Source organism: Piliocolobus tephrosceles, chromosome 14 (assembly GCF_002776525.5).
Source record: "Piliocolobus tephrosceles isolate RC106 chromosome 14, ASM277652v3, whole genome shotgun sequence".
Lineage (NCBI taxonomy): Eukaryota > Metazoa > Chordata > Mammalia > Primates > Cercopithecidae > Piliocolobus > Piliocolobus tephrosceles.
The window spans coordinates 97276005-97302620 of NC_045447.1; the positions used below are offsets into that span (position 1 = coordinate 97276005).

Here is a 26616-nt window from a genome sequence, read left to right on the forward strand (position 1 = left end):
TTTTTTTTTTTTTTTTTTTTTTTTGAGATGGAATCTCACTCTGTCATCCAGGCTGGAGTGCAGTGGCACGATCTCAGCTCATTGCAACCTCTGCCTCCAGAGTTCAAGCAATTCTCCTGCCTCAACCTCCCAAGTAACTGGGATTATAGGCACCTGCTGCCATGTCCAGCTAATTTTTGTATTTTTAGTAGAGACAGGTTTCGCCATGTTGGACAGGCTGGTCTCAAACTCCTGACCTCAAGTTATCCAACCATCTCGGCCTCCCAAAGTGCTGGAATTACAGGAGTAAGCCACCATGCCCAGCAGCAATTTCTCAAAGATTCTGTTAGGAATACTATTGGCCAATTCACTTCATTTTACAGAGCCTGAATAAGAGACCTGGATAAGTTGAAAAACCTCAAAAAGTTACACAGTCCTGGGTTTCTCTGTCTTCATTTGTGAAATAAGGAAGTTAGATCAGGTGAACCATAAGCCTATCCATGACTACTTAACAGATAAACTCAGGTAGGCAAGAAATACAACAGTTCTCATTTTTGCCATATAAATCTGGCTCTGGTCCTCCCATACCACTGGGCTGGAAGGAAATTTGATCTCAGTTATTACTGATGCATATACACGCCCTGTACTTTGGCCAAGGTTATGCCAAGGTCCTGCAGTCTCTGAAGCATCTAAGTAACAAGGAGGCCCCTGAGGTCTTATCTTCTAGTCCTCAATGATGACAGCTAAGATGCCCTTTTTCCCAGCTGGCATCCCAGGTCCAGTTGTTCTGATGCCTCTAGGGTCCCATGCTCTGTGGCAAGGCTGGGAGTCCATATTCCTAGATCCATCCTCAGTGGAATTACCATGGTGCTATCTCCTCCGTGGTACCACCACATCCCTAGCACACTGTTTCCATGGTAACCGCTTTCCAGGTTCCTGGAATCTCCCTCCCCTTATTCCCCTCTACATCTCAAAGGCTCTTATTTCCATCCATCAGGAACACTTGGAGACATCTCTTTCTAGAGCTTCACCTTTCACAGAAGAAAGGAAGAGCTGACATATTCCAGCAATTCTGGCTGCCTCCCTAATCAGATCACAGAAGAAAATAGGGAATAGAAGAAGACCACATGTTTATTCATTAATATCTCAATGAACTATCCTGGCACACCTATGTTTCAGAAACAGGGATGATAATTTTTTGTTTTCCCTCAATAGGAAACAACACTACTTCAGCATGTATGGCCATAAAATTGACTTCATTAAAAATATTACCCCCAAAATAATAATAATCTATCAGTATTATATAATCCAAACACATGGTCATGTCTCCTTGGTGGTTGGCAAGCCACAGAAATACCCTAATCTTGCTAGATTGCATGAGAAGGATGTAAAAATGGCACCAAGATGTTCTGGGGATTCTCTGACAGCAAAGGGAAGGAAAGGAAATAAGAATACCAGAATGGAGGGACTCAGAGGCAGTCAGCAAGTATTTTGCTCTGAGGATTTTTCTATCTGCTGAAGACGTTGTTAACATTACACACTGAAATATTCAGGATTCCTTGTTGGTAAAACAATAAAGTACTTTCTCCCTGTCTCTCAAAATAATAATTATAATTACGATTGTATTAGTCTATTCTTATGCTACTAATAAAGACATATGCGTGACGGGGTAATTCATAAAGGAAAGAGGTTTAGTTGACTCACAGTTCCACAGGACTGGGGAGGCCTCCGGAAACTTATAATCATGGCAGAAGGGAAAGCAAACACATCCTTCTTCACATAGCAGCAGAAAGAAGAATGAGTAAAAGGGTGGAAAGCCCCTCATAAAGCCATCAGATCTCATGAGAACTCACTCACTATCATGAGAACTGTAGCATAGGGGGTAACCGCCCCCATGATTCAATTACCTCCCACCAGGTCCCTCCCACAACATGTGGGGATTATGGGAACTACAATTCAAGATGAGATTTGGGACACAGCCAAACCATATCAGTAATAATAATAACAACCATTTTGCTCTTGCCAAGAAGATCCATTCCAGGCTAGAAAGAAAGTGCTCTGCCCACCCCACATTCAGAATCAGCGCAACGTTATTGACAAAGCAGCTCATTCCTGGTAGAATGCTTACCTGCTGCCCACCCCATAAAGAAACTGGGCCCTTGCCCATTGATGGCCAGCGTGTCATCTGAATTTTTGCCCTCTGCCAGGCAGAGGAAGGAGAGAACATGTCATCTGACATGTAGACACCTCTGCCCAGTCCTCACATAAGAATTCATTCAGCCTCTTCCTCCTGTTCCTCCCAGCCCTGCTGCCATCCCTCTTATTTCAGGATTCCTGAGCTTTTTCCTGACACTCGGCATATCTGTCCAAGTACCCAATCTAACTGTACACACCCCCTGCATGAATGATCATTATTCACTGGCAGCAAAGGCCATCAAACTTCCTGCCATCACCTTGCGAGGAGCAGCCACCACTCTTTGAACTTCATATTGAAGCATTCCCATTGTTAATGCTGATGGTAAGCCTCATGAATTATTTAACAGCTTCTTTATCTGGGCTGGCAAAGAACGGTGTGTTCTGATCAGAGGCTACAGTGTCCTGATCAAACAGAAATCATTCACCCACTGCCTTCCAAATTCTCTATGGGTACCAACAGTCACCTCCAGATATAAGCCCAAATCCATGGTCACAGTTGCTGGTTCAGGAACCAGCAATCTGTCCCAAGGGGGCCAGCTAGGTTCTGGCTCATGCTGTGCCCCATTAGATGGTGGAGGATGTTAAGGGTCACCATCACCCCTCTTTGCTCTAACAGAAAATCCTTTCACTCTCCCAAAAGGTCCAGAATCACAGTGCTTAGCATTTCCTGAGGAGGGAAGATGCAAAAAGTTGAAGCAAGCTCCCCAAACATACCACAATCTGATCGAAACCCATGATCTGTCTCAGAGAGGCAATTCAATGACCTACAACTCTTTCCGGTAGATACCCTGTTCCCGGGTTGTGGGTGTTCATTCACTGTGAGAGGGTCTCTCTCACTTGGACATTTAAACTGGTCAAAGATAATTGAGGTTCCCGGCTGGGCACAGTGACTCACACCTATAATCCTAGCACTTTCGGAGGCCAAAGTTGGCGGATCACTTGAGGTGAGGAATTCCAGACCAGTTCGGCCAACATAGCAAAACCCCATCTCTACTAAAAAATAAAAAAATTAGCCAGGCATGGTGGTGCGCACCTATAATCCCAGCTACTTGGGAGGCTGAGGCAGGAGAATTGCTTGAACCCAGGAGATTGAGGTTGCAGTGAGCCAAGATTGCACCACTGTACTCCAGCTTGGGTAACAGAGAGAAACTCTGTCTCAAACAAACAAACAAAAAAGAAGCAGCAGCAGCTTAATGAGGTTCCTTTGAGATGGAACTAGCAGCCCCTAGGGAATCTTTTAAGCTGACCTGGCCCTTCATTCTGTATTTTACACACATCATCCATTCAGTCTCACCAACAACATGCGAAGTTCACAAGGCAACACAGAGATGAACCACATTTTACAGAGGAGGAAACTGTCATGACCCCAGGAATGCACAGCAAGTCCACGACAGCCAGTCCTGACTCCTGTCCCAGTGCTCTTCCCAGAACTCCAGTCCCAGCCAGGTGCGGTGGCTCATGCCTGTAATCCCAGCACTTTGGGAGGCCGAGGCAGGAGGGTCACTTGAGCCCCAGAGTTTGAGACCAGCTTGGGGCAACACAGTGAGACCCTCTCTCTTGTTAATAAGTAAATAAATAACAAAACTGCAGTCCCTCTTCTTTCCTTCCTCTGTCCTCCTTCTCCAGCACAGATTCCACACAAATCCTTCTTCAAAGTACAGAAAAACACCAGGCCTTTTTGTTTGATTTTTGTTTTTCATTTTTCCAAATTTCTGTACAATTTACATTCTCAATATGCCTGAATTTCTTGGAGAGGGAAAATCTGCACATAACTCATAGAAATAAAGGTGATGTAAAGATCATGTAAGAACCTAACAATGGGGCCTGTATACATGCTATATACCCTGCCAGCCAGCTACCTCCGCTGCACTGAAATTAAATCTCTCAGCTTTAAAGTCAGTAGATGATAGGGAAGAAAGTAATAGAAACTACTGTTTATTTTCCATCTAATCAATTGGAGCTGTATTCAACTCATTTTTTAAAATTGTTTTAATTTGAGAAAGTCTTAATCATGAGCTTTAAACTGATCAACTACAAAACTCACAATTGGGCTCTTTAGATAAATCAGGAAGTGCCTGCAAGGACCCATCTACTTAGACTGTTCTGGGACTTCCAACAAGACACAGTTACCACTTGGAATTTCTTCATCTCCTTTCACATCCACCGACAGCCTTGCTTCCTGCAGCACCTGGGTTCATCAATATCCCCTAACATGAGCACCATGAGCGTCCAGTCCAAGGGGAAAACAAAAAGGAACAAAATAAGAGAAGACAAGCTTGCTGTCAGGACTCTGGGATTCAGTCTGGTCCTTAGTGGCCTTCGCTGTAATTACCGAGGGATCCCCGCAGGAAGCAGAACTCTGGTCTAGGGAATTACCATCATCAGTAGAGGTGGGTTAGGTTTTTCTGCATTTTACTTCTCTAAGAAGTTGCATTTTGGTTTAGGGCAAATACCTCAAAAAGACATGATGCTTTTCTCCTGGCAACAAAGACTGCCTACCAGGGTGGGAAAACTGTTTTGTTTCAAATTTCTGCTGTAAACAGAAAGGCTAGGAAGCCGAGTTCCACAATCTCGCTGAGCCCAAAGTCCCGGGTTTCAGTTGCACCGTTTTTGCTACATATTTCTGAGAAAGGAATCTCAGTATGTTCATCAGGAAAAATAGCAAGTTTAAACGCCATGTGCTGAGCGTTTGCCTAACAGATGCTGCATTCCACCAAGTCACCCTCTCAGAGCCAACCCTTCTAGGTACCCTAGAAAAGACTGTGAAGGAAATGTGTACCAGCTGGTGCAGGCAAATAATGAGAGCTCGAAACAGTGCCTGGAAGTGTATCATTTCAAAACAGACCTCTGCCATGTTGAACTTCAACTGTGATTCCCTGTGAGCAGTTTAGGATTCAGCAATTCCAACATCTCTCTACCTTCACAGGTGTGCCTGTGTACAGGTTATGTGTGGGAACTTAACTACAAAATGTCCAGTTTCTCAGTAAGTAAGGCAGAGATGGTGAATGTTTGGGAGAATGTTTAAAATAGTAGAATCTGGACCACCCAAAAAGATGCTGGTTCTGCTGAAATAAACAAGAGGAGCTACAAATATCACATTGCACATCAACAGGCAAGGCTCCACCTACATTTTCCCTCACTGCAGATCAGTAACAGACACCCAGATCTAGGTCTGACAGAGGAAATACTAGCCTTGCATCTTAATATTGAGCAGGTTCAAAAGAATTTCAAATTTGTTAATCCTTTGGGAAACCACCAAACTGTTTGCCATGCAGATAACAGAAAATAAAGCATTCATGGTAAAAAGACTTCTCTTACAAATTATGGAGAAAATGGCAGGTGTTACCCAAACCAAAGTACCTTGCCTGGCCAGTTTTAAATAATTACATCTTGATCTTGACCTCAGCAGGAAGCCCAGGAGTTGAGGGCCTTTTGTCTGTGCTTTGATCAGGAAAGGAACCACCTTCAGAACCACTATTACCAAAGGGATTTGGAGAAATGTTCCTCTAAGGGGAAAGATAATAAAACAGACAGCTCTGGTTTGGTTTCTTGAAAGGCCATTAAGTGGAACTAAAAGGCTCCTCTAAGACACTGGTCAGAAGCTCTGCAAAAGAGACCCTCCTGAATTTCACATCTTCTTCTGATTTGTTTCAGTGAAAATAATTTAAAACATTGCATAGTAACCCATGACATGCCTTATGTTAAATAAAAGTGTACCTGAGTTGATTACATTTTAGCTGACTGACACATACCTTTGAAAGCTGCATAAGCAGGTCTCCTTGTGCCTTGCCAAGACAAAGGATTTGCAGTGCCGTGATCTGCTAGTGCCTTAGAATACTGCCATCTCGTCTTCTGTCTTTGGGAGCTCTAGGGCTCCAATCTAAGCTTGCTGCAGTTTGAATACTGCATTGTTTACCTATAGAGATCTTGCTGCCACCAAAATCCTATTTCCTAATTTCTGTCACAGTAAATAGTTTGATGTTTTTTTTAAAGGAGTCACAAACATGAGATGCTTTTAATTGTTCAAGAACCTGCTGGATATTAAGATGCAAGCTTTTCTGTTTCTCTATCAGACAACATCAGGCAAGGATGGATCATACTTAGGCCTCATTCCCAGAATATCCTTGGAAAATTCTAAAAAAAAAAATCAGTAGGAATAAAGACATTGGCCAAAAAATAAGTTCATTGTTCATAACATATCTTGTTAGACAACAGACTACAAGTGGCATTGCATAGAGCTAAGCCCAATTGATTAAATGTGGTATATAAGTTGATGGAATCAATTCTATAAGAAATTAAATTACAGGTTTTCTATTCATTTGAAATAATTTCTATAAGAAATTGAAAGACAGATTCAAGGTCAGAAACCAGTCCTTTCTTACAAACTTGATCTGTATAAGAAAATAGATGGGACTTAAGTCATTCTATTTATATGTCTTTTCTAGGTATATCACCTACCAAAACCATAACAACCACCTGAAGATGCATTCTCAAATTATGTTAAATGAATCCCTGCTATATGGAGAGAAGTAACCAAGCCAGGGATTTCAGGTGGGCAGATTTCAGAATCAAATGATTCTGGAAGCACATGGCCACAAAGAGCAGTGCATTGAGGTCAATTGAGTCGGACAAAACTTCAGATTCCTAAAAGGTTCATTTCTTCTCTTTATTAACCATGAGGAATTAATTAGGCTTATGGCCCAGACAAGTCAAGTCCTGCTAGATTTAGTTCTCAGCTCTGTCACCGGCTATGTAAATCCCTACTGTCCCAGATTCCTCAGAAAATTTGAAGCTTGGTAAGTTGCTCCCATCCTTCCCAATACCAGGATTAGTAAATCCTAGTTCTTCCCCAGCCCATCACATCAGTTTATGTATTCAGTTTATGTCTTTAAAATGACAGAAGGTACCTTTCACCATACACAAAAATGAATTTAAGATAAAGATTTCAATGTAAATCCTTTATGGCAATTAACAGACAGGAAAAATACAGCAATTTATCACCATAGGCCTCTGCTCAGCTATCGGAGAAGCGGAGGACTAAACAGCCCTGGCAACATGGGATCTGGGAGGAGGGTGGAGAAGAGCAGGGAAGCTCCTCTTTGGGGCCAAGCCCATGAGAGCAGCCAAGTAGCCATATAATGGCCGTGGCTTTGACTTCCAGCTCTACCCTAAAACCCAGACAGCATCTTGACCAAATGAGTGTATCCAAACACTCCAGTCAGATAAAAGGGATCAGTCCTGGAATGCTCAGAGATGGGAGGCAACTACCATGAAAGCTCATCCAGGCATGCTGCCCCAGTATGTTCTACAAATGCCCAACTACACAGCAAAGCATTCAAAGGAGGTTAAACTAAAATGAGGCAAGATACAGAGGACAGCAGGGATGAAGACTTACACTGGCTGGAGACAATCCATCGCCAAGCAAATAAAGCCACCTAAATCAAAGACAGAGGCAAACAAAAATTAAATCTCATCCCCAGAGTGGTAAGTAGCAGTTCACTGCTAAGGGTTCACTACTATTCATGTCACTCTAACAGAGCTCAACTATGCCAAAATCAATCCGGTAGGGATTCTCTCAAAACCTGACAAAGCCACTTCTAAGAAAGTCAGATGCTTCGTAGACAATCATTAGACGGTATACCTACAGGTCAAGGAACTTCAGGATTTCACACCTGCCAGGGAGAATTCGAATTGTCAAAATGTCAAAGTCAAACGAGAGAGTACAAGGGCAGCAGGGAAGTGCCTGGTGAGAAAAAGGAGTCATCTTTTATTCATGAGGCTACCACTCATTTGTGGAGGAGAAACTTAAAACCAAATAATTGCACCTTTTCAAAGTCATTGATAAGGATGCATGAACCACCTCATGGAAAACATGGAATTAAATAAGAGCAACAATGTCCTTTTTTATTTGAGAGAAAAAAACAAAAAACAAAAAACATTAAACTGGAGGAGAGGGAAATGCCTGAATTCGAAGCTCACATGGGAATTAGAAACCGGCTATTGTCAAGTAAGGGCTCCATGGTCATACATAATTAAAACTCATGCAGCCAGTGGCTTCTCACCAATGAGAGATCTCAGAAAACTAAGATGGGGTCAGGGAGAAAGCCCGCAGGAGCAGCTGCTGGTCCACTAGTTCTCAAACTCTTTGGCACGTTTGAATCCCCTGGAGCTTCATAAAAGTAGAGATTCCCAGGCTAAGGAGCTCTGCGGATAGGACCTAGGCATTTGTACTTTTTAAAGTACAGCTGATCCGGTGTGTTGAAACCATTGAATCTGGTTGATAGGAGCTATGAACTCACAACCATTACCAGTTTTCCAGGAGAAATTGGAGTAGCAAATTTAAAAGAATTTTCTTTAAATAAGGAGAGGTTGCACCATTCAGGGAAGACCTAAGCACCACAGCCCCAGATTCCAGCTGCTCTGAAGTTCCATCTGTAGTTCCCTCTCCACTGGACGGCATCTACAAAAGCCCAGAGAAGGTTCTGGACCCGACCCCACTGCACTTACTGAACTGAACCCAAACATCCCATTTGAGAGGAGTGACGGCTTACACACTGAACTTAGTGTTGATCGGGGCTGCAGTCCTCACCCTGCCATTTCCTATATAACCTTAGACAAGTCCCCTAACTCATCTGAGCCTCAGTTGCCTCAGATCTCTCTCGGAGGGTTGTTTTGGGATTTAAGAGAGAATACATGTAAATCAGCTTACATAGTGGCACACAGGGCAGGGGCCTAGTAAAAGTTTATTTGTTCATTTGTTTAAGGGACTATGCTGCTGCCAGAGACTGGATTTGAATTGCCAGCCTCAAAAATCCCCTCGCCTTGTGATAGCTCTCCAATCCTCTGCACACCAATGTGTGCCTAATCCTGAGACTGACCTTTGATGTCCCAGAAGGGTCCAGATCAGAAGGTCTGGATTCATGAATAGAATACACAAGCTAATCTGGCAGGAGGTGGTACGATGATTTTTGATGTCAAAGATCTTTCATGGTGCCTTGCACATTGCAGATGAATAATAAATGAATATTTGCAGGCTGGATTATTCAAAGAAGACTTGGAGATAACCTGTGAATTTCATTTTAGGATGATTCTCCTTTTCCTTCACATGCAATAAAAGTGACTGAAAAATGTGATCTTACACAAGCTGAAGCATTTCCCCCCATCTGTTTGGTTTCTAAATCTTTAAAACTAATTAATGGTTACTAACAGAACACACAAGCAAACAGCAGTAGAGAGCAATTTAACGGTCCTGCCTCAGTGCTAGAGGAAAACCGCTCACAGCTAACTCTGTCTCATAAAGCTCCGATTTTAGTGGGGAGAAGGTGGCATCCCTCTGCCTCTAGACAGGTGAGAGGAAATTGAGAATAAAAGATGGGGCCGGGTGCGGTGGCTCGCGTCTGAAATCCCAGCACTTTGGGAGGCGAAGGTGGGCAGATCACGAGGTCAGGAGATCGAGACCACCCTGGCTAACATGGTGAAACCCCGTCTCTACTAAAGATACAAAAAAATTAGCCGGGCGCGGTGGCGGGCGCCTGTGGTCCCAGCTACTCGGGAGGCTGAGGCAGGAGAATGGCGTGAAACCGGGAGGTGGAGTTTGCAGTGAGCAGAGATCGCACCACTGCACTCTAGCCTGGGTGACAGAGCGAGACTCCATCCCCCCCCCAAAAAAAAAAGATGGACCAACACGTACTCCCTCAAGAGGGTACACTCAGAACAGATGTGACAGCACAGAGAACAGCTTTGGCCTTCTGCTCTGCTGGTCAAATGGGCACAAGTACTGAAAAGATGAAGCAGGAAAAAGAAACAAACATTCTGAGCAACTCGTAAATTCCTAGGTCTAGCAGGGAGTCTAACAACCCATGAGGCAACTGGAAAAACAGGCAATTATCTGCGTGGCTCTGCCCCATTTTCTCATATCAATATCCAGCCTTACACAATGGTGCTCAGCAGACGACTGAGTTCCTCTTCCACCACTTTGAACTATCATTCACAAGGGAAGTGCAAGAGGACACAGTTGCAGGTCAGCGAGGATGGGTGGGACACCAGCTTGGGAAACTGAATGCAGGGAGGCAAGGCTGGATGAGCAGGTCCAGGAAAGCCCGTACTGCTCAGCACAAAGGAAGAGAGAAGCATCAGGAAGCACACGCACTCATCCCCTCCCTGGAAAAGGGCTTAAAACCAATCGTTGCAAATTCACCTTGTTCAAAGCTTCTTTTCTGACCACAATGGCCTAGATGGTCTCTGAGAAAACCTGGGAGGTTTATTTTACGAACAGAAACATTTGTATTTGTTTAAGTGGTGAAGCATGAAACCTCTGTGATGAAACGGCTGCTGCTTTATTGACTGAACCCAAAATTATCACCAGGGAGCTAGCAATGGCGTCCCACACTGGACTTGGAGTTGATCTGGACTCCAGCTCTGGGCCTGTCATTTACTAACCACATAACTTTGGACAAGCGTCTTAAGTCTTGCGAGCCTTGTTTCCTTAAACCCACCTAAGAGGCTTGCTGAGGGTTGAATGTGAGAATACATGCAGATCACCTTGTATAGTAACAACACAGAGCAAGGGCCTCGTGAACATTCATTTGCTCATTCATTTAAGGGACTAGGGTGCTACCAGAGATGCCACTGGGAAAAACTCCATTTCCCAGCCTGATTTTCCCCAGAACTCTCTGCTCAGATCTTAGTAAGCGCAGTGCAGAAATAGTGGTCCATGGTCAAATAAGTATAGGAAAAGCTGGAGTCAACAACGTTAAACTAGTTTGTTCACTTGCCCAAGAGCCATAAATAAGCTGATGTGTGCTATGAGCTGCAGAGAAGACTCGGGGTGAGGGAAATAAAACCTACAGCATTTATCAAGCATAATTCTGTAAGGAACATCTGTTATGACACACATGTGAAACACGCCCCCAAAGAGTTCAGGAAACGCTCATCAGGAACAAAGATTAGTAATATATGGGAGTGAACGGCTCACCCAGTCACCCTATGGGATCTGACATTTCCTGACTGGCATTTATCTAGGTGACAGAGGAGACATTCTGGAGCCAGAAATGATGATAATGCTACCAGGAAAGCAGAACACCACCCAAAGGAATGCCACACCAGCCCAGCCCAACTCCTCCTCACTAGGGGCCAGCACAATATCCATTCAGTGCCTTTTATTTCATGAGAACGTATCTCTAACTTTATAAAGCATATTGTCAACAAAAAAGTCAGATTTTCTTACTGAAAGAATCACGTTGTGTGAATGGATCAATTTTTCAAAGTGTAAAAACCTGTGCCATGGGAGTTGACTCTGCCACCAATGAGAAGAAAGGATTTGGGGTTATTTCTAAATTTCTCATATAAAACATATTTTTCGATAGTTTTATGCTGGACTACCTCAAATGCACATAATTTATATTTGCATAAAATGTCAACAGGCTTTCCTCATAACCAGTCAAGTCATGAGTGTTCTTTAAAAACTATTCTCTAATCTGCCTCTTCATTTCCCTTCTACAGTCACCAACCCTTGCCACACTCACCAGGATTGTGACGAAACCTCCCAGGCTCCATCCTTACAATATTTCCCCTTCCAACTCTTTCTGCATCCTGCCAGTTTAACCTCCTAATTCAATCATTATTATATTCCTCATTCAAAGACTTAGATGTTCCCCCTTTGTTTATGGAATACCCAAACTCAACCTGGCTACTGGTATTTGAGGCTGTCTCTCCACCATGGGACTCCAGCCCCTAGACTCTTACACTGACATCTTGAGCCCCTGGCCCACCTTGCCCATTCCCATCCCCATGCCTCTGTGCACGCCAGTCTCCCTGCCAAGTTTGTCCACCCACTCTTGCCAATTCTAAATCCACAAGAACTCCCAATACTCAGGTCCACAGAATCCTTCCACATGACTCTGGTCCAGTCCTCCCCTCATCTACCTTCTATAGCAGGTTCTGTACATTCCATTTAGCCTTTTGTCTTTTACTAACTTCTGTTGCTATTTAATTGTTTCTACTGATATTTCAATGTTCATGTGTCTTTGACTTTCCCCACAAGTAAACTCCAAGTTTCTTAGAAACAGAAAGTACATCATACACTTTCTTTCTATCTTAGAAAGTACATCATACACTTTCTATCTTAGAAACAGAAAGTACATCATATTTTCTATCTTAGAAACAGAAAGTACATCATACACTTCTACAGGAAGTACATCATACACTGTTGCCAACAAGAATAACATGGAGAGGAGGAAGAGGGTGAATGGACGGGCGAGTTAGTGAACTTAAGTAGGAAAACTCACCCCCGAGAAGGAAAGCAGTCATGCCAACGCCCACCTTACAAAGACCTGGGGCTCCTCCCTCATAATTACCACAAGGAATGTACCTTGGTCTCCTTCAAGTTCCAGACTCATTGCTGGCAGAGAAGGAAGCAGAAAAATAAATAAATTGGGGCAGATGTAACTATACCAGATAAGACAGTAAGGTGATGAAATTTTACAGCCACAAACTCCTGCTGAGGTTAACAACTTCTGGCTTTAAATTTTCTTTCCTTTCCTAGAGGTTGTGACTAAGGAAAACTTACGTTTTTACATTCAACACTTTTCTGAGAAAAGGGGATACAAAACAAGGGGCTGTGTACAGTATGTGTGTTTATATACATACACATTATCTATGCATATATATAAATGCAGAAAAATAACATGAAAAACGCTTCAAAAAATCACTACCACATCCTTCAAATTTGCAACCCCTCAAAAGTACAGAGTATAGCAAAAGTATCAGCAAGACAAAGCCACTAGAAATCATCACGGCCTTCACTTCCTTTGTGGAAGAAGTACTGTTCTTTTTTACTACCTGGAAGATGAAGATAGGGATCTGAGCCTCCTAAGTTACTGTCTCTATCATTTATTTAACCCTGTTCCCTGCTAAATAAAGCAACCATTCTACATCCAATAACATAAATAATATTCAATTCACTAATTTTCAAGTTTCCTTCTCAGAATGCAAAACAAAAATTATGAAAAACCAAAGGTTCTTGTGGGATGAGCAGGTAGCGAACTAGACTGCGAGTCAAACAATGATCTCTCTCACCTGCCCGCCTAAATGACACCTGTTTCTGGGGCACTCTGATGAATCAAAAGCAAGTCTCATTACTTAAATTTTAAAGCCTAAAAAACAGAAGACAAGTCTCATTCCAGCAATAATAGACGAGCATATTTTAAAAACTGGATAAAATTTAAAGATAAACATCTCTTTGAAGGCATCTAGTTGTTACCAAGACAACCATAACCTGGAAGTCCAAACTCCCAGAGTAAAGACACACACAAGCCACCCAACACTCTCTCCCCACCACCACCACCACCACCACCACCACCACCACCACCACCACCACCACCACCACCACCACCGAGGTGTTTAATGATGTGTAAATTTCATAGGCAGAAAGAAGGGAAGCAAAGGAGAAAACAGCTGCTAGAGGGATGCTAAACTACGCACAGCTGTCCCCACTGATGAAGAGATAATAATTGGAGTTCAGGGCCTACTAAAGTGGAGGGACCTGGGTAGCTAATCTGGGCTTTCCCTTGGGACTCCCAAAAGGCTACACCTGGGTAGGGAAGATTGACTTGAGATTATAAAAATTTTAACTGCCTACCAGGAGCTCAAAAAGAACACTCCTCAGTGGAAGAATATGCCATCAAGAGCCTCCATCTTTTTTTTTTTTTTTTTTTTTTTTACAGTACCCAACATTCAATTAAAAATTACCAGGTATACCAAGAGATAGAACCAATAGGAAGAAAAAGCAGACAACAGAAACAGATTCACAGGTGATCTAGATATTGGCATTATCAGGCATAGACTTTAAAATAATTGATTAACATGTCTAAGAAAATGGGTGACAAGATAATCTCACCAAAGAACTAGAATATACATATATATTCATACATATGAGTCAGATGGAAATACTAGAGCTGAAAAATACAATGTAATAGAAGAAATTAAGAATGCTATAGATGGGTTATGGCAAAAAGACCCAGCTGAAGAGAGAATTGATGATCTAGAGGATGATAGTTCAATAGAAAATGCCCAGGGTAGAACATGAAAAGGAAAAAGAAAAATACAAAGAAAACCAAAACAGAATATTTGAGTCTATGAAAGGGAACTCATATGTATTGAGTATATGATGCAGGCTAGACACAGTTGTTTTAAAGTTACTAAGCTTCATTTCATCAGATACAGCTTATTAATATATTTTCAAATTTGGTGAAAAAACATTCATAGCTAATATGTGACAGAGCTTTTAGTTTTCAAACATATTTATAATAATAAGAGTTTAGAGATCACTTTACAATGTACAAGGTATGAAGCCTAGCAAACGAACATGACGTTTTCTGAAACTGGAAAAAAACTAGGTTTACGTGCTGCTATCACGCACTCTCTGGACACTCCACAAGCCTCACTTAATAAAGTTCTAGAAAGCTATTGGGAGGAATACATGAGCTAAGATACATAAAATATCTAGCAAGAATACATAGAAAAAATGAGTGTTAGGTCCCTTTCCTCCTCCCCCCAGGCCTCATGTACATAAATAACATTTGCTGAGTGTCTACAGTGGACTATTTATTCAACTTAGGTCACCTATGAATCAAGCAAATGCAATATACATCTATTTCAGGTCCCATATCAAAAATAAGTGCTGTACCCTTAGGTCAACAATAGTAAAGTATATAGTTAAAAGAATATGTTGGCCAGACACAATGGCTCACACCTGTAATCCCAGCACTTTGGGAGTCCAAGGCAGGCAGGTCACCTGAGGTCAGGAGTTCGAGACCAGCCTGACCAACATGACGAAATGCTGTCTCTACTAAAAATACAAAAATTAGCCAAGCATGGTGGCACACACCTGTAATCCCAACTAATCAGGAGGCCGAGGCAGGAGAATCGCTTGAACCCGGGAGGTGGAGGCTGCAGTGAGCTGAGATCACTCCATTGTACTCCAGCCTGGGCAACAGAGCAAGACTCCATCTCAAAAAAATAAAAGAATATGTTGGATTTTGCTTCATTGGTTTAAAGAATGGTGATGACACTGTCAGAAATATTGAAGAAGTGCTGGTTTAGTGAAGAAGGTGAAGAGTTTGTTCCAGAATAGTTTGGGTTTTAGATGCTAGCATGTCTACTAGTTGGAGATGTGCCTCAATAACTAGAAACCTGAACCTAGAGCCCAGACAAGAGGTAGACGTTGAGATTGGGTAGATAAAGAAAGCCAAGGAATGGCTGAGGCCACCATGGGAAAATGTACTGCAGGAAAGAAGGGTCAATATACTAAATATAGCCAGTGCAATTGGAAGAAGTCAACGGGTTCCCACAGCCAGAGTGAGCATCAGAACATAACAGGGGTCTCTTGGGGCTTTATCCCTGGAGTCATAATCATGTCCTACTAACTAGATCAAGGCTCCCTATCACAGGATTTCATAGCAGCCTACACTTTTCCTTTGTGGCCCTTACTCTAATTGTATTTAGGTAATTTTTGGTGAAATAATGCGTTCATTGCCTTTTCTCCTAGATTTTATGATCCTTGAGGGCAGGGGGTGTCTCTTTTGTGTCCATAACCACATCCTCAGTACCTAACTAGCACAGTATCTTACAGGGAGTACACACCTTTCAATAATCTGATGAATAAGACAATAAGTAAAATCAGCTCAGTGGTTATGACCCTAGAATGGTCCCACTCACAGTATGGTCCAGCAGCAGCAGCATCACCTGAGTTCTTGTGAGAAATGCCAATTATCAGGCTGGACCTACTACATTACAACCCACAGATGCTTTGTCTGCACATAAAAGTTTGAAAAGCACTGGCTCAGTGTAGGCACTTTTGACAGTTAGGTCAAGAAAGCCTTCCCCTGAATGAGTGGAGGGAGATGCAAGAAATGATTCAACTCAGTAGCCTGGTTTCAACCACATTCAAAATTATTTGAGAACCAGTTAGGGTTGCATAATGACGGTCTGGCTGCCTGCCCCTGAATCAGAGGTTCTCACTTTGGCAGCATTTTAGAGTCACCTGGAGAGCTTTAGAAACTACTAATGCCTGGTTCCCACCTCCCCTCCACAGAAATTCTGATTTAATGAGTCTGCAACCTGTCTGGGCCACAGGGATTTGCAAAGCTCCCAGGTGATTATAATGTGCGCCCAAGGTTGAGAACCACCTCCCCAGATAACCAGCTCCTGCAATCACCAAGGCCTTCCCAAATCAAGTTCTATTACTACTGAAGAAAAGGTTTTTTGTCTCATCCCCTAGGATTATTTGATTGATCCTGGAGAGGAAGAGTATTCTGTCTTCCTCCAGTGCTTCCAGATCTCATCCATGACTCCCTTATTAGCTGCTTGGCCCTGAATCTCCAGTCTCCTTTGCCTGGGCTTCCCATCTCTGTTTTCAGGCTACCCACACTTTCCTCACTCAGCTTAGACATTCTAAGCTTTAGACTTTGCTTGGACCTTTCCTTAGAAGAATTCACATATTACTTGTCCTTTCCCGGTATGGCTTGAGCTCTCGGTTTGAGGAAAGGCAGCAGACTCTCACCTCCCTACAACAGTTCATCCTAAATCACCAAACATTTGCCTTTCTCTGTTGTTTAGACAAACTTCCACTGAGCTACAGCCCTACTCATTTTCTCAGGACTGGCTTCCCTTTTCTCTCCTGTCTGTCACCTCACCCCAAAAACTACATCATGAAGAACAAAAGCTCCTGTGTCAAGAGACTTATATTTCAATTTAGAACAGTTTCTCACACACCTTAACAAAAGTTAAAACCATGCAGTTCATTCTTTTATCTCAATGGCTTGGAACGAGCTACCTAACCACAGTGTTCCTCCCATAAGAAGGGCTCTAAACCTAGCTCAGTTGTTCTCCTATGGGCTTCAGGGGTTTGTGATGCCCTCCTCTTAGTTGTTATGCAAAATGTGGTGAACATATGTATACTTTTCTACCCAGAAACCCATAATTTTCAAGAGATTTTCAAGAGTCTTGAGACACATGAAATGATGCTCGACATCACTAATCAACTGGAAAAATGCAAATCAAAACCACAATGAGATACAACTTCACCCCCATTAGGATAGCTATTATGAAAACAACAACAACAGCAGAAAACTACAAGTGTTGGAGAGGGTGTGGAGAAATTGTGCATTGCTGATGGGAATGTAAAATGTTGCAGCCACTGTGGAAAACAGTATGGTACTTCCTCAAAAAATTAAACACAGAATTACCATAGGACCCAGCAATCCCACTTCTGGGTATATGCCCAAAAAAATTGAGAACAGGAACTAGAAAAGATATGTGTACAGGAGTGTTCACAGCCGCATTATTCAGAAAAGCCAGTAAGTGGAAACAACACAAATATTCACTGGCAAGTAAATTTCAAAATGTGATATACACATACAATGCAATACAATTCAGCTTTAAACAGGATTGCCTTCAAGCAGAGTAAGGCATCTCCCTCAGTCTCCCAGGGTCCCTTGGACAGAGCTTCTGCATATTATGTTGTAATCATTGATTTGTCTGTACTAGAAAGTGAACCCTGGAATACAGAGACCGTACCTATGCACTACAGGTCCCTAGCACATGGCTTAAGCAATGGTCATTAAATGAATAATTGAATAAAAGAATGAACAAAAACTAGATTATTTTTAAATTATATAGGAAACTATACATCAATAAGAAAAATACAAACAACACAGTAACAAAATAGGAACTAGAGACAGACGTTACAGGAGAGGAAACAAATATGGCCAATATAAAAAGAAAAGCTAGCCCGTTGCAGTGGCTCACACGTGTAATCTCAGCACTTTAGGAGAATGAGGTGGGAGGATCACTTGAAACCAGGAGTTTAAGACCAGCCTAGGCAACGAAGTGAGACTCCATCTTTAAAAAAAAAAAAGAAGAAGAAGAAGAAGAGGAAGAAGATGAAGAAGAAGAAGGGGAGGAGGAGGAGGAGGAGAAGAAGGAAGGAAGAGAGGAAGGAGGGAAGGAGGGAGGGAGGGAGGGAAGGAAGGAAGGAAGGAAGGAAGGAAGGAAGGAAGGAAGGAAGGAAGGAAGGAAGGAAAAGTTAGCCATCCATGGTGATACAAAGTTAGTCATCCATGGTGGTACATGGCTGTAGTCCCAGATAACTTGGGAGGCTGAGGCAGGAGGATCCTTGAGCCTGGGAGTTCAAGATCCTTGAGCCCATCCTTGAGGCTGCAATGAGCTATGATTGTGCCACTGTACTCCAATTGAGAGATGGCAAGACCCTGAAGAAAGAAAAAGAAAGAGAGAGAGAGAGAGAAAGAAAGAAAGAAAGGAAAGAAAGGAAGGAAGGAAGGAAGGAAGGAAGGAAGGAAGGAAGGAAGGAAGGAAGGAAGGAAGGGAGGGAGGGAGGAAGGAAGGAAGGAAGGAAGAGGAAGGGGATGGGGAACAGGAAGGAGAAGAGGATGGGAAGGGAGAGGAGGGGAGGGAAGGAAAAGAAAAGCTAATCAAATCAGTAGTGAGTAGGAAAATGTAAGTCAAGGCCACAATGAGATATCACTTTAAATGATTCAATAGGCAAAAATATTAAAGTCTCACAATACTAAGTGTTGGAGAGATGTTGATCCACAGGATCTTTTACATGCTGCTGGTAGGCATATAAATTAGTGCAACCTTTGAGGAAATGGTTTGATATTATCTCCTAAAGTAGAATATTTTCACTCCAGCTATGCAGTTCCATTCTTAGATATATGCCACAAGAAATTATTGTTGAAGTACAATAGGAGACATGTACAAAAATGTTCATAGCATCACTTTCACACAGTAAAATTTTAGGAACAATCATGATGCCCATAAATATGACAGCAAATGAATAAACTGTGGTCTATTCATATAACAGAATATTATTCAGTGATCAAAACAAATGAACTAAAACAACCTGCAGCAATGTGACTGAATTGTAATAATATATTGTACAGTCAGCCCTCCATATCCCTGGGTTCCATATCCATGAATTCAACCAACCTCTAATCAAAGATATTCTGGAAAGCAAAAAATAACAATATAACAATAAAATATACAAATAAAAAGTACCATGTAACAATTATTTATATAGCATTTCCATTGTATTAGGTTTTATGAATAAACTAGAGATGATTTCTGTTTTGTATTCTTGTTTTGTTTTGTTTTGAGACAGAGTTTTGTTCTTGTTGCCCAGGCTGGAGTGCAATGGTGTGATCTCAGCTCACCACAACCTCCACCTCCCGGGTTCAAGTGATTCTCCTGCCTTAGCCTCCCAAGTAGTTGGGATTACAGGTGCCTGCCACCACACCCGGCTAATTCTGTATTTTTAGTAGAGACAACCTTTCTCCATGTTGGTCAGGCTGGTCTCGAGCTCCCGACCTCAGGTGATTTGCCCACTTCGGCCTGCCAAAGTGCTGGGATTACAGGTGTGAGCCACAAGATGATTTAAAGTATGCAGGAGAATGTGCATAGGTTACATGTAGATACAACCTATTTTATATAAGGGACTTGAGCATCCTCGGATTTTGTATCTTCAGAGGTCCTGAAACGAATCTGCCACAGATAACTGAAGGACAACTGTACGATTAAGTAAAAGAAAGTTAAGTTCCAAAAGATTACATAGAGCAGGATATAGCCATTTTATAAACTCAAAAACAACTAAATATTTTAAATGCTTTACGTGAAAACACATAGATGCAAGAAAATTAAATAGAAACAAAAGCAAAGGAATGATGAACTCCAAATCATCCGAATCCAGGATGACGGTACCCAGGTAGAAGGCAGCAAGAAAATGGGACTGTGGAGGGCACATATAGTTAGATGTCACTTTACTGTTAAGGTCCCAGCTTTTATATTGGACAGCAGGTTTCTAGATGTTTATTACATTATTATAAACAAATAAATAAAAGGGAGGTGTTGCATATTCCAATGATGCAAGTGTGTCATGAACTAAGGATTATGATTAATCCAATTTTGTAGCTAGAGGGATTTTGGGGAAAAATAAATAAAAAGGGAACATAACTTCTCCAGGTAGATTGTTTCAAAACTACAGATCTCTCTATAAAAGAAATTCTGCTTCTGACTTTTTAGAATGATGGTTGTAGAGATTTTTAGAAGGCTATCATCCATATAAAGGCAAACCAAACACTACAATAGCAACATGAAAGAACAGCTAACATACGACCATATAAACTACATTTTAACAAATATGGAAGAGGGTACTACTCACATTAGAAAAGGTTCAATTCTAAATTTTCTAAATGGTACCGCAGTTTATTTAAACCCAATTTGCATGTATAAAACTTTAATTTGCCCAAAATGTCCAGGGTATTCAATTTAAGAATAATTCTATGGGACATTCAAATGTAACATGGAAAAGAGGGGTCACCAAACTAATAAGGAAGGGAAACTCTGAAGGCTGAATAAAATTATTTTAGTTTCTTCTTTCCAGCAAGGCTTCTCTGAGCTCCTCATACGCTAATGTGCACTGTGATCACCAAGAGGGGAACTGTAGTGTTTCCCAAACATACTTGACCACAGCACTCTTTTTTTACTGAGCATCTGGAGAACCAACATCCTACCTACAAAATACACATAGAAAGTGCTGTTTCATAGCAACAACAACAAAAAAAAAACCCAGCAACAACAACAAAGTTTACAAGAACAATAAACGGAAGCCTAACAAATTATACATACAACAAAAGAAACAAAAGACAGCAAATTACTTTGCCAGGAAATCTTGTTTTATGGCTCTTTGCTGTCTCCACGATTACTTGGTCCTCAGCCATCACCAGCAAGGCTTGTGCACAAGGAAGGCATTTACAGTGAACTCCTACCGGGTACATTTTTGGAAGTAGCACCCCATCTGTTTGAAAACTTTGAAGAATATTTATTTGCTCAATTCCCTACCAGATGATTTCGACAAAAAACTGGAAAGTATTTTACAACTGTGTATAATTCACAAAATAATAATAGGAAAAGAGTTTTTCTTTCTTGAAGACACAGATTGGTACGCTAATCTGTCTGTCACGTGGTCAACAGTATCCATTAAACATTTATTTAGAATGCCTGAGAGGGCTGGTAGGATAGTCCAAGAAAAATCAGACTCTGTACTTTTAGCCATTATATTTCTGTATCACTAACAGCAAATATATATATCAGTCATTCCTAGTAAATTCTGCTAGGTTTAGGGGATGGAGACAGGTGTACAATGTAGGATTACAAGCTAGTCAGTAAGATAAGAAATATGAATTTTTAAAATTATCACAAGACAATGATTGGTATACACAATAAAGGTGGTAGGACATTATACAATAGGAAAGTTCCTGAAGCCAGAAGCTGCTGAGGATGGACTCTTGAAAGAAGTAAGACATCCTAGGCTACGTGCCAAGGGAGAGATGATGGCAGTTCAACCAGAAGGGAAGAAATAAAGGTGCTCCAGTTAGCTAGAAGGGCATGGCAAACACACAGGCAGGAAGGAACACAGATGGTGCCAGCCAATCAATCTGAGCCAAAGAATCCAGGCATGAACACCGAGCCTACACCCTCCCCCAGGAGCTATATAAGAGAAAAAATACAAAAAAAAAATCTAGCCGGGCGAGGTGGTGGGCGCCTGTAGTCCCAGCTACTCTGGAGGCTGAGGCAGGAGAATGGCGTAAACCCGGGAGGCGGAGCTTGCAGTGAGCTGAGATCCGGCCACTGCACTTCAGCCTGGGCGACAGAGCGAGACTCCGTCTCAAAAAAAAAAAAAAAAAAAGAGGTGTTTTTACAAGTTTAGAAGGTAGCAGGAAGGTATGATTCCGGACGAGGAGCTGTTGCAGGGGCATCCTAGCATGGCAGCCACCTCCTTGATGGCAGAAGTGGCAGCACCTTGGGTAATCTGGTTCTGGGGTGTAATTTTGGAGTCTGATATGGTTTGGCTCTATGTCCCCACACAAATCTCATTTGAATTGTAATCCCCACGTGTTGGAGGAGGGATCTGGTGAAAGGTGACTGAATCATGGGGGCAGACTTTGTCCTTGCTCCTCTTGTGACAGTGAATGAGTTCTCACAAGATCTGGTTGTTTTTAAATTGTGTAGCACTTCCCCCTTTGCTCTTTTCCTCTTTTTTTTTTTTTTTTTTTTTTTTTTTGAGGCGGAGTCTCGCTCTGTCGCCGGGACAGGAGTGCAGTGGCCGGATCTCAGCTCACTGCAAGCTCCGCCTCCCGGGTTCACGCCATTCTCCTGCCTCAGCCTCCCAAGTAGCTGGGACTACAGGCACCCGCCACCTCGCCCGGCTAGTTTTTGTATTTTTAGTAGAGACGGGGTTTCACCGTGTTAGCCAGGATGGTCTCGATCTCCTGACCTCGTGATCCGCCCGTCTCGGCCTCCCAAAGTGCTGGGATTACAGGCTTGAGCCACCGCGCCCGGCCTGCTCTTTTCCTCTTACTCTGCCATGTGAAGGTGTTTGCTTCCCCTTTGCCCTTCTGCCATGATTGTAAGTTTCCTGAGGCCTCTGTAACCATGCTTCCTGTAGAGCCTGCAGAACTGTGAGTCAATTTAACCTCTTTTCTTCATAAATTACTCAGTCTCAGGTAGTTCTTTATAGCAGTGTGAGAATGAACTAATACAGAGTCATTCCCAGGAGCTCAGCTCAGGATCTACATTTTCCACCCCACCAGTGAGGTGGCCAGCTATCTATACCACTGATTAAATCCTAGTGTGTTTAAATGAGCTATTGTGGATTATAATGTCTGCAACTAAAACCTTATCTGATACAAATGTAAGTTGTGGCACCATGGACAGTGAGAGGATATGGCACTTTGAGAGGCCAAGATGGGAGTATCGCTTGAGACCAGGAGTTTGAGACCAGCCTGCACAACATACTGGGACCCCATCACCACAAAAACTTAGAAAAATTAACTGGGCATGGTGGTATGCAAGAGGCTGAGGTGGGAGGATCACTTGAGCCCAAGAAGTTGTGACTGCAGTGGGCTGTGATCATATCACTGTACTCCAGCCTGGGTGACAGAGCAAGATCTTATCTCAAAAAAAGAAAAGAAAAATGTGTTAGTTATAAGGAAACCAAGGGCATGTTCTGAGCCTGCACACTCCCCCCTGGGCCATGAGAAAAGTGTTTCAAGAGAAGCTTCTGATTCTAAGGATATATACACAATAGGCCTTCTGAGTCACTAAAGAGAATTGGCTCAATTCTTCTCACTGAGAAAGGAAATTTCTGATAAAAATTTCAGAGCTTAAGGATAGGTGTTTATTCCTTAAAAGAATACATTTAAAGGCCAACTTAATAATCAATGCAAATCTTTCCTCTGACATCCTTTATCAATCTCTTTAAAGAGTTTATTCAGATCAAGTGTTCATTATGTGTTTCCACACTAGCCATGAGGGGATCTTACAGAAGTCTGGGGCGCACATTTGAGCATGTTTCTAAATAAAATTCCTTGCCAATATATAGAATACAACATATGTACTGGAATTTTTCTAAGTTATCAAATTCCGCCATTAATTAAGGGGAAATGTGGCAAGAGACGGGGAAGACAGATTGTGAGTTCTATATAGACATGGGTACTTTCCAAATGTACTGTCAATTTTTTTCTTTTTGTGTGTGTGGCAGGGTCTCATTCTGTCACCCAGGCTGGAGTGCAGTGGCATGATCTCAGTTCACTGTAACCTCCACCTCTCAGGCTCAAGCCATTCTTGTGCCTCAGCCTCCCGAGTAGCTGGAATTACAGGTCCATGCCACCACACCTGGCTAAATTTTCTATTTTTAGTAGAGACAGGGTGTCACCATGTTGGCCAGGCTAGTCTCAAGCTCACAGCCTCAAGTGATCCACCCACCTCGGCCTCCCAAAGTGCTGGGATTACAGGCGTGAGCCACTGTGCCCAGCCTGTGTTGCCAATTTTAAAGAGGTATGAAATATCAATGATTAGACATGTAAGAGTATCAAATCTACCAAAAGAGAAATGATGCCAACTTAGGCAATATTATCCACATCCTAGTAAAATCAAAGAAGTTGTAAAAGGAAACAATATAGAGAAACACTCCATCTTATAGACATATCAGTCTAGAGACACATACAGTGTGATAATCAAAAAGGAAAACATAATAGAAAGTCCACTTCTGTGGATATTAAATAAAAACATGTCAATGTCTTAGCTTCCATCTGTACTGGAGGTCTATCGTAATTCTGTCCCAAAGGCCTCAGCCAGAGAAACAAATACTGATGATAGCTCTATTTGGGTCTTTCACTAATAAACTCTCTTAGAGACAACACCAGAGAGCTGAACCCAATCGAAATTCCACACCAGAGGGGCTGGGAAAGACCATACAGACAACAAACCTGAGTTATGCTCATGCCATTGGCTCCCTGGTGTGTAGAATTCCATGTACTTATAGTTAATAATTCTGATGTTGAAATGCCCTTCAGTAATTTGATGTGGAAAATCAGCTGGTTTGTCTTCAACACAAGCATCCATCTCATTAGACCTCAGAGTAATTCGTAAATAATTTAGCAAGCACATGACTGCTTTTCCAGTCCATTTTTGATCTTAAGGAGATGAGAGATCTATAAACAGTGCATCGTTCTTTCCTGATGCATAGCACTTAATTAAATTAAGTGATTTCATTAAAACCGAGAAAAATAATTTGCAAGTATTTAAGTTCTTCTGGTCATTAAATTCTGAACAAGAGACACATCATGTCTCACATCTAAAGCTGGCTTTCCTGTCAAGCCTCTTGGGTTTCTGGTACAACCTGCACTGATTCCCCACTTCAGCAACAGAGAGAAATTACCATCTGGAATCACTAAGTGTTTGTTTCCAGGATTCCCATGACCCAGACATGACTCAGGTCAACCAGAGAAGGGCAAAGAAGGAACAGGTTAGTGTGAAGTAGTAGAAAGAATGTTAGACAAAACATCTATAGACCCAAGTTCTAACTCCCATTCAGTCACTAATGTACTGTGTCATTCACATACATATATGCACACACATGAAGATTGCTTCTCTGTAAAAATTAGGTGAATTTAACCAAAATAATTCGAAATTCTCTTCCAGGTCAATGATTCTTAAACACCTTCAAAAAACTTAAGGAAAAAAATGCCGGGCGCGGTGGCTCAAGCCTGTAATCCCAGCACTTTGGGAGGCCGAGACGGGCGGATCACGAGGTCAGGAGATCGAGACCATCCTGGCTAACCTGGTGAAACCCCGTCTCTACTAAAAAAAATACAAAAAACTAACCGAGCGAGGTGGCGGGCGCCTGTAGTCCCAACTACTCGGGAGGCTGAGACAGGAGAATGGCGTAAATCCGGGAGGCGGAGCTTGCAGTGAGCTGAGATCCGGCCACCGCACTCCAGCCTGGGTGACAGAGCGAGACTCCGTCTCAAAAAAAAAAAAAAAAAAAAAAAAAACTTAAGGAAAAAAAGACCTATTTTACAAGATTCTAATATATTAATGTATGTGTTGTATATCATACATACATATACATTATGTATCTATATACATATACTATGTATATATAATACATTTACTATGATATATCATTAATATGTAATACAATATATTAATGAACTATCTTGCAGCAGAGAATTAATACCTCCTTGCTCAAGAACATATTTATTTATGTTGACAAAATTTATATTAAACACAAGAATAATATCCTATGAATATATTCACTAAATTCCACCCAGAGGCACAATTTTGAAAATTGAGATTAATGGAGCTATAAAAACCTACTTTGCCTACTCATGATGCTGAGAAGTCACCAAGGATGACTGTCACCAAGCATCTCTTCCAAGCTGTCCACACATTACAATCACCTAGGACTTGACCACCAGGGCCTCCATAGCTCCTTGGAAGCTACATTTGGTAGCCAGCAGGCAGCAAAGCAAGATACACTTTCCCAGAGATGGCACTCTAGGTGTCCTGTCATTCAAATAGCCAAGTTCTTCCCCAGCCCATCACATCAGTTTATGTATTCAGTTTATGTCTTTAAAATGACAGGAGGTACCTTTCACCATACACAAAAATGAATTTAAGATAGATTAAAGATAAGACCACAAACTAAACGTGGGGGGCAGTTCCAAGATGGCTGAATAGGAACAGCTCCAGTCTATAGCTCCCAGCATGAGCGACACAGAAGATGGGTGATTTCTGCATTTTCAACTGAGGTACCAGGTTCATCTCACTGGGACTTGTCAGACAGTGGGTACAGGAGAGTGGGTGTAGCCCACCAAGTGTGAGCCGAAGCAGGGGGAGGCATCGCCTCACCTGGGAAGTGCAAGTGGTCAGGGAATTCCCTTTCCTAGCCAAGGGAAGCTGTGACAGACAGCACCTGGAAAATGGGGTCACTCCCACCCTAATACTGTGCTTCTCCAACAGTCTTAGTAAATGGCACCCCAGGAGATTATATCCCACGCCTGGCTCGGAGGGTCCCACATC

General features: G+C 42.1%; 1 protein-coding gene across 3 annotated transcripts in view; it reads right to left on the reverse strand.

Annotated features, from left to right (window-relative positions):
* FRMD3 (FERM domain containing 3) overlaps nt 1-26616 on the reverse strand; it is a 299285-nt gene that overhangs the window by 208576 nt on the left and 64093 nt on the right. Inside the window, exon 1 of one of the 3 annotated variants that reach the window (XM_023213429.1) lies at nt 5928-6050. The exons of the other annotated variants lie outside the window; for them this stretch is intronic. Within the exon in view, the coding sequence (XP_023069197.1) occupies nt 5928-5942 (15 nt within the window). The 5' untranslated portion in view covers nt 5943-6050. Of the gene's footprint in view, nt 1-5927; nt 6051-26616 lie in introns of those variants that run through there. 3 annotated transcript variants of the gene reach the window in all.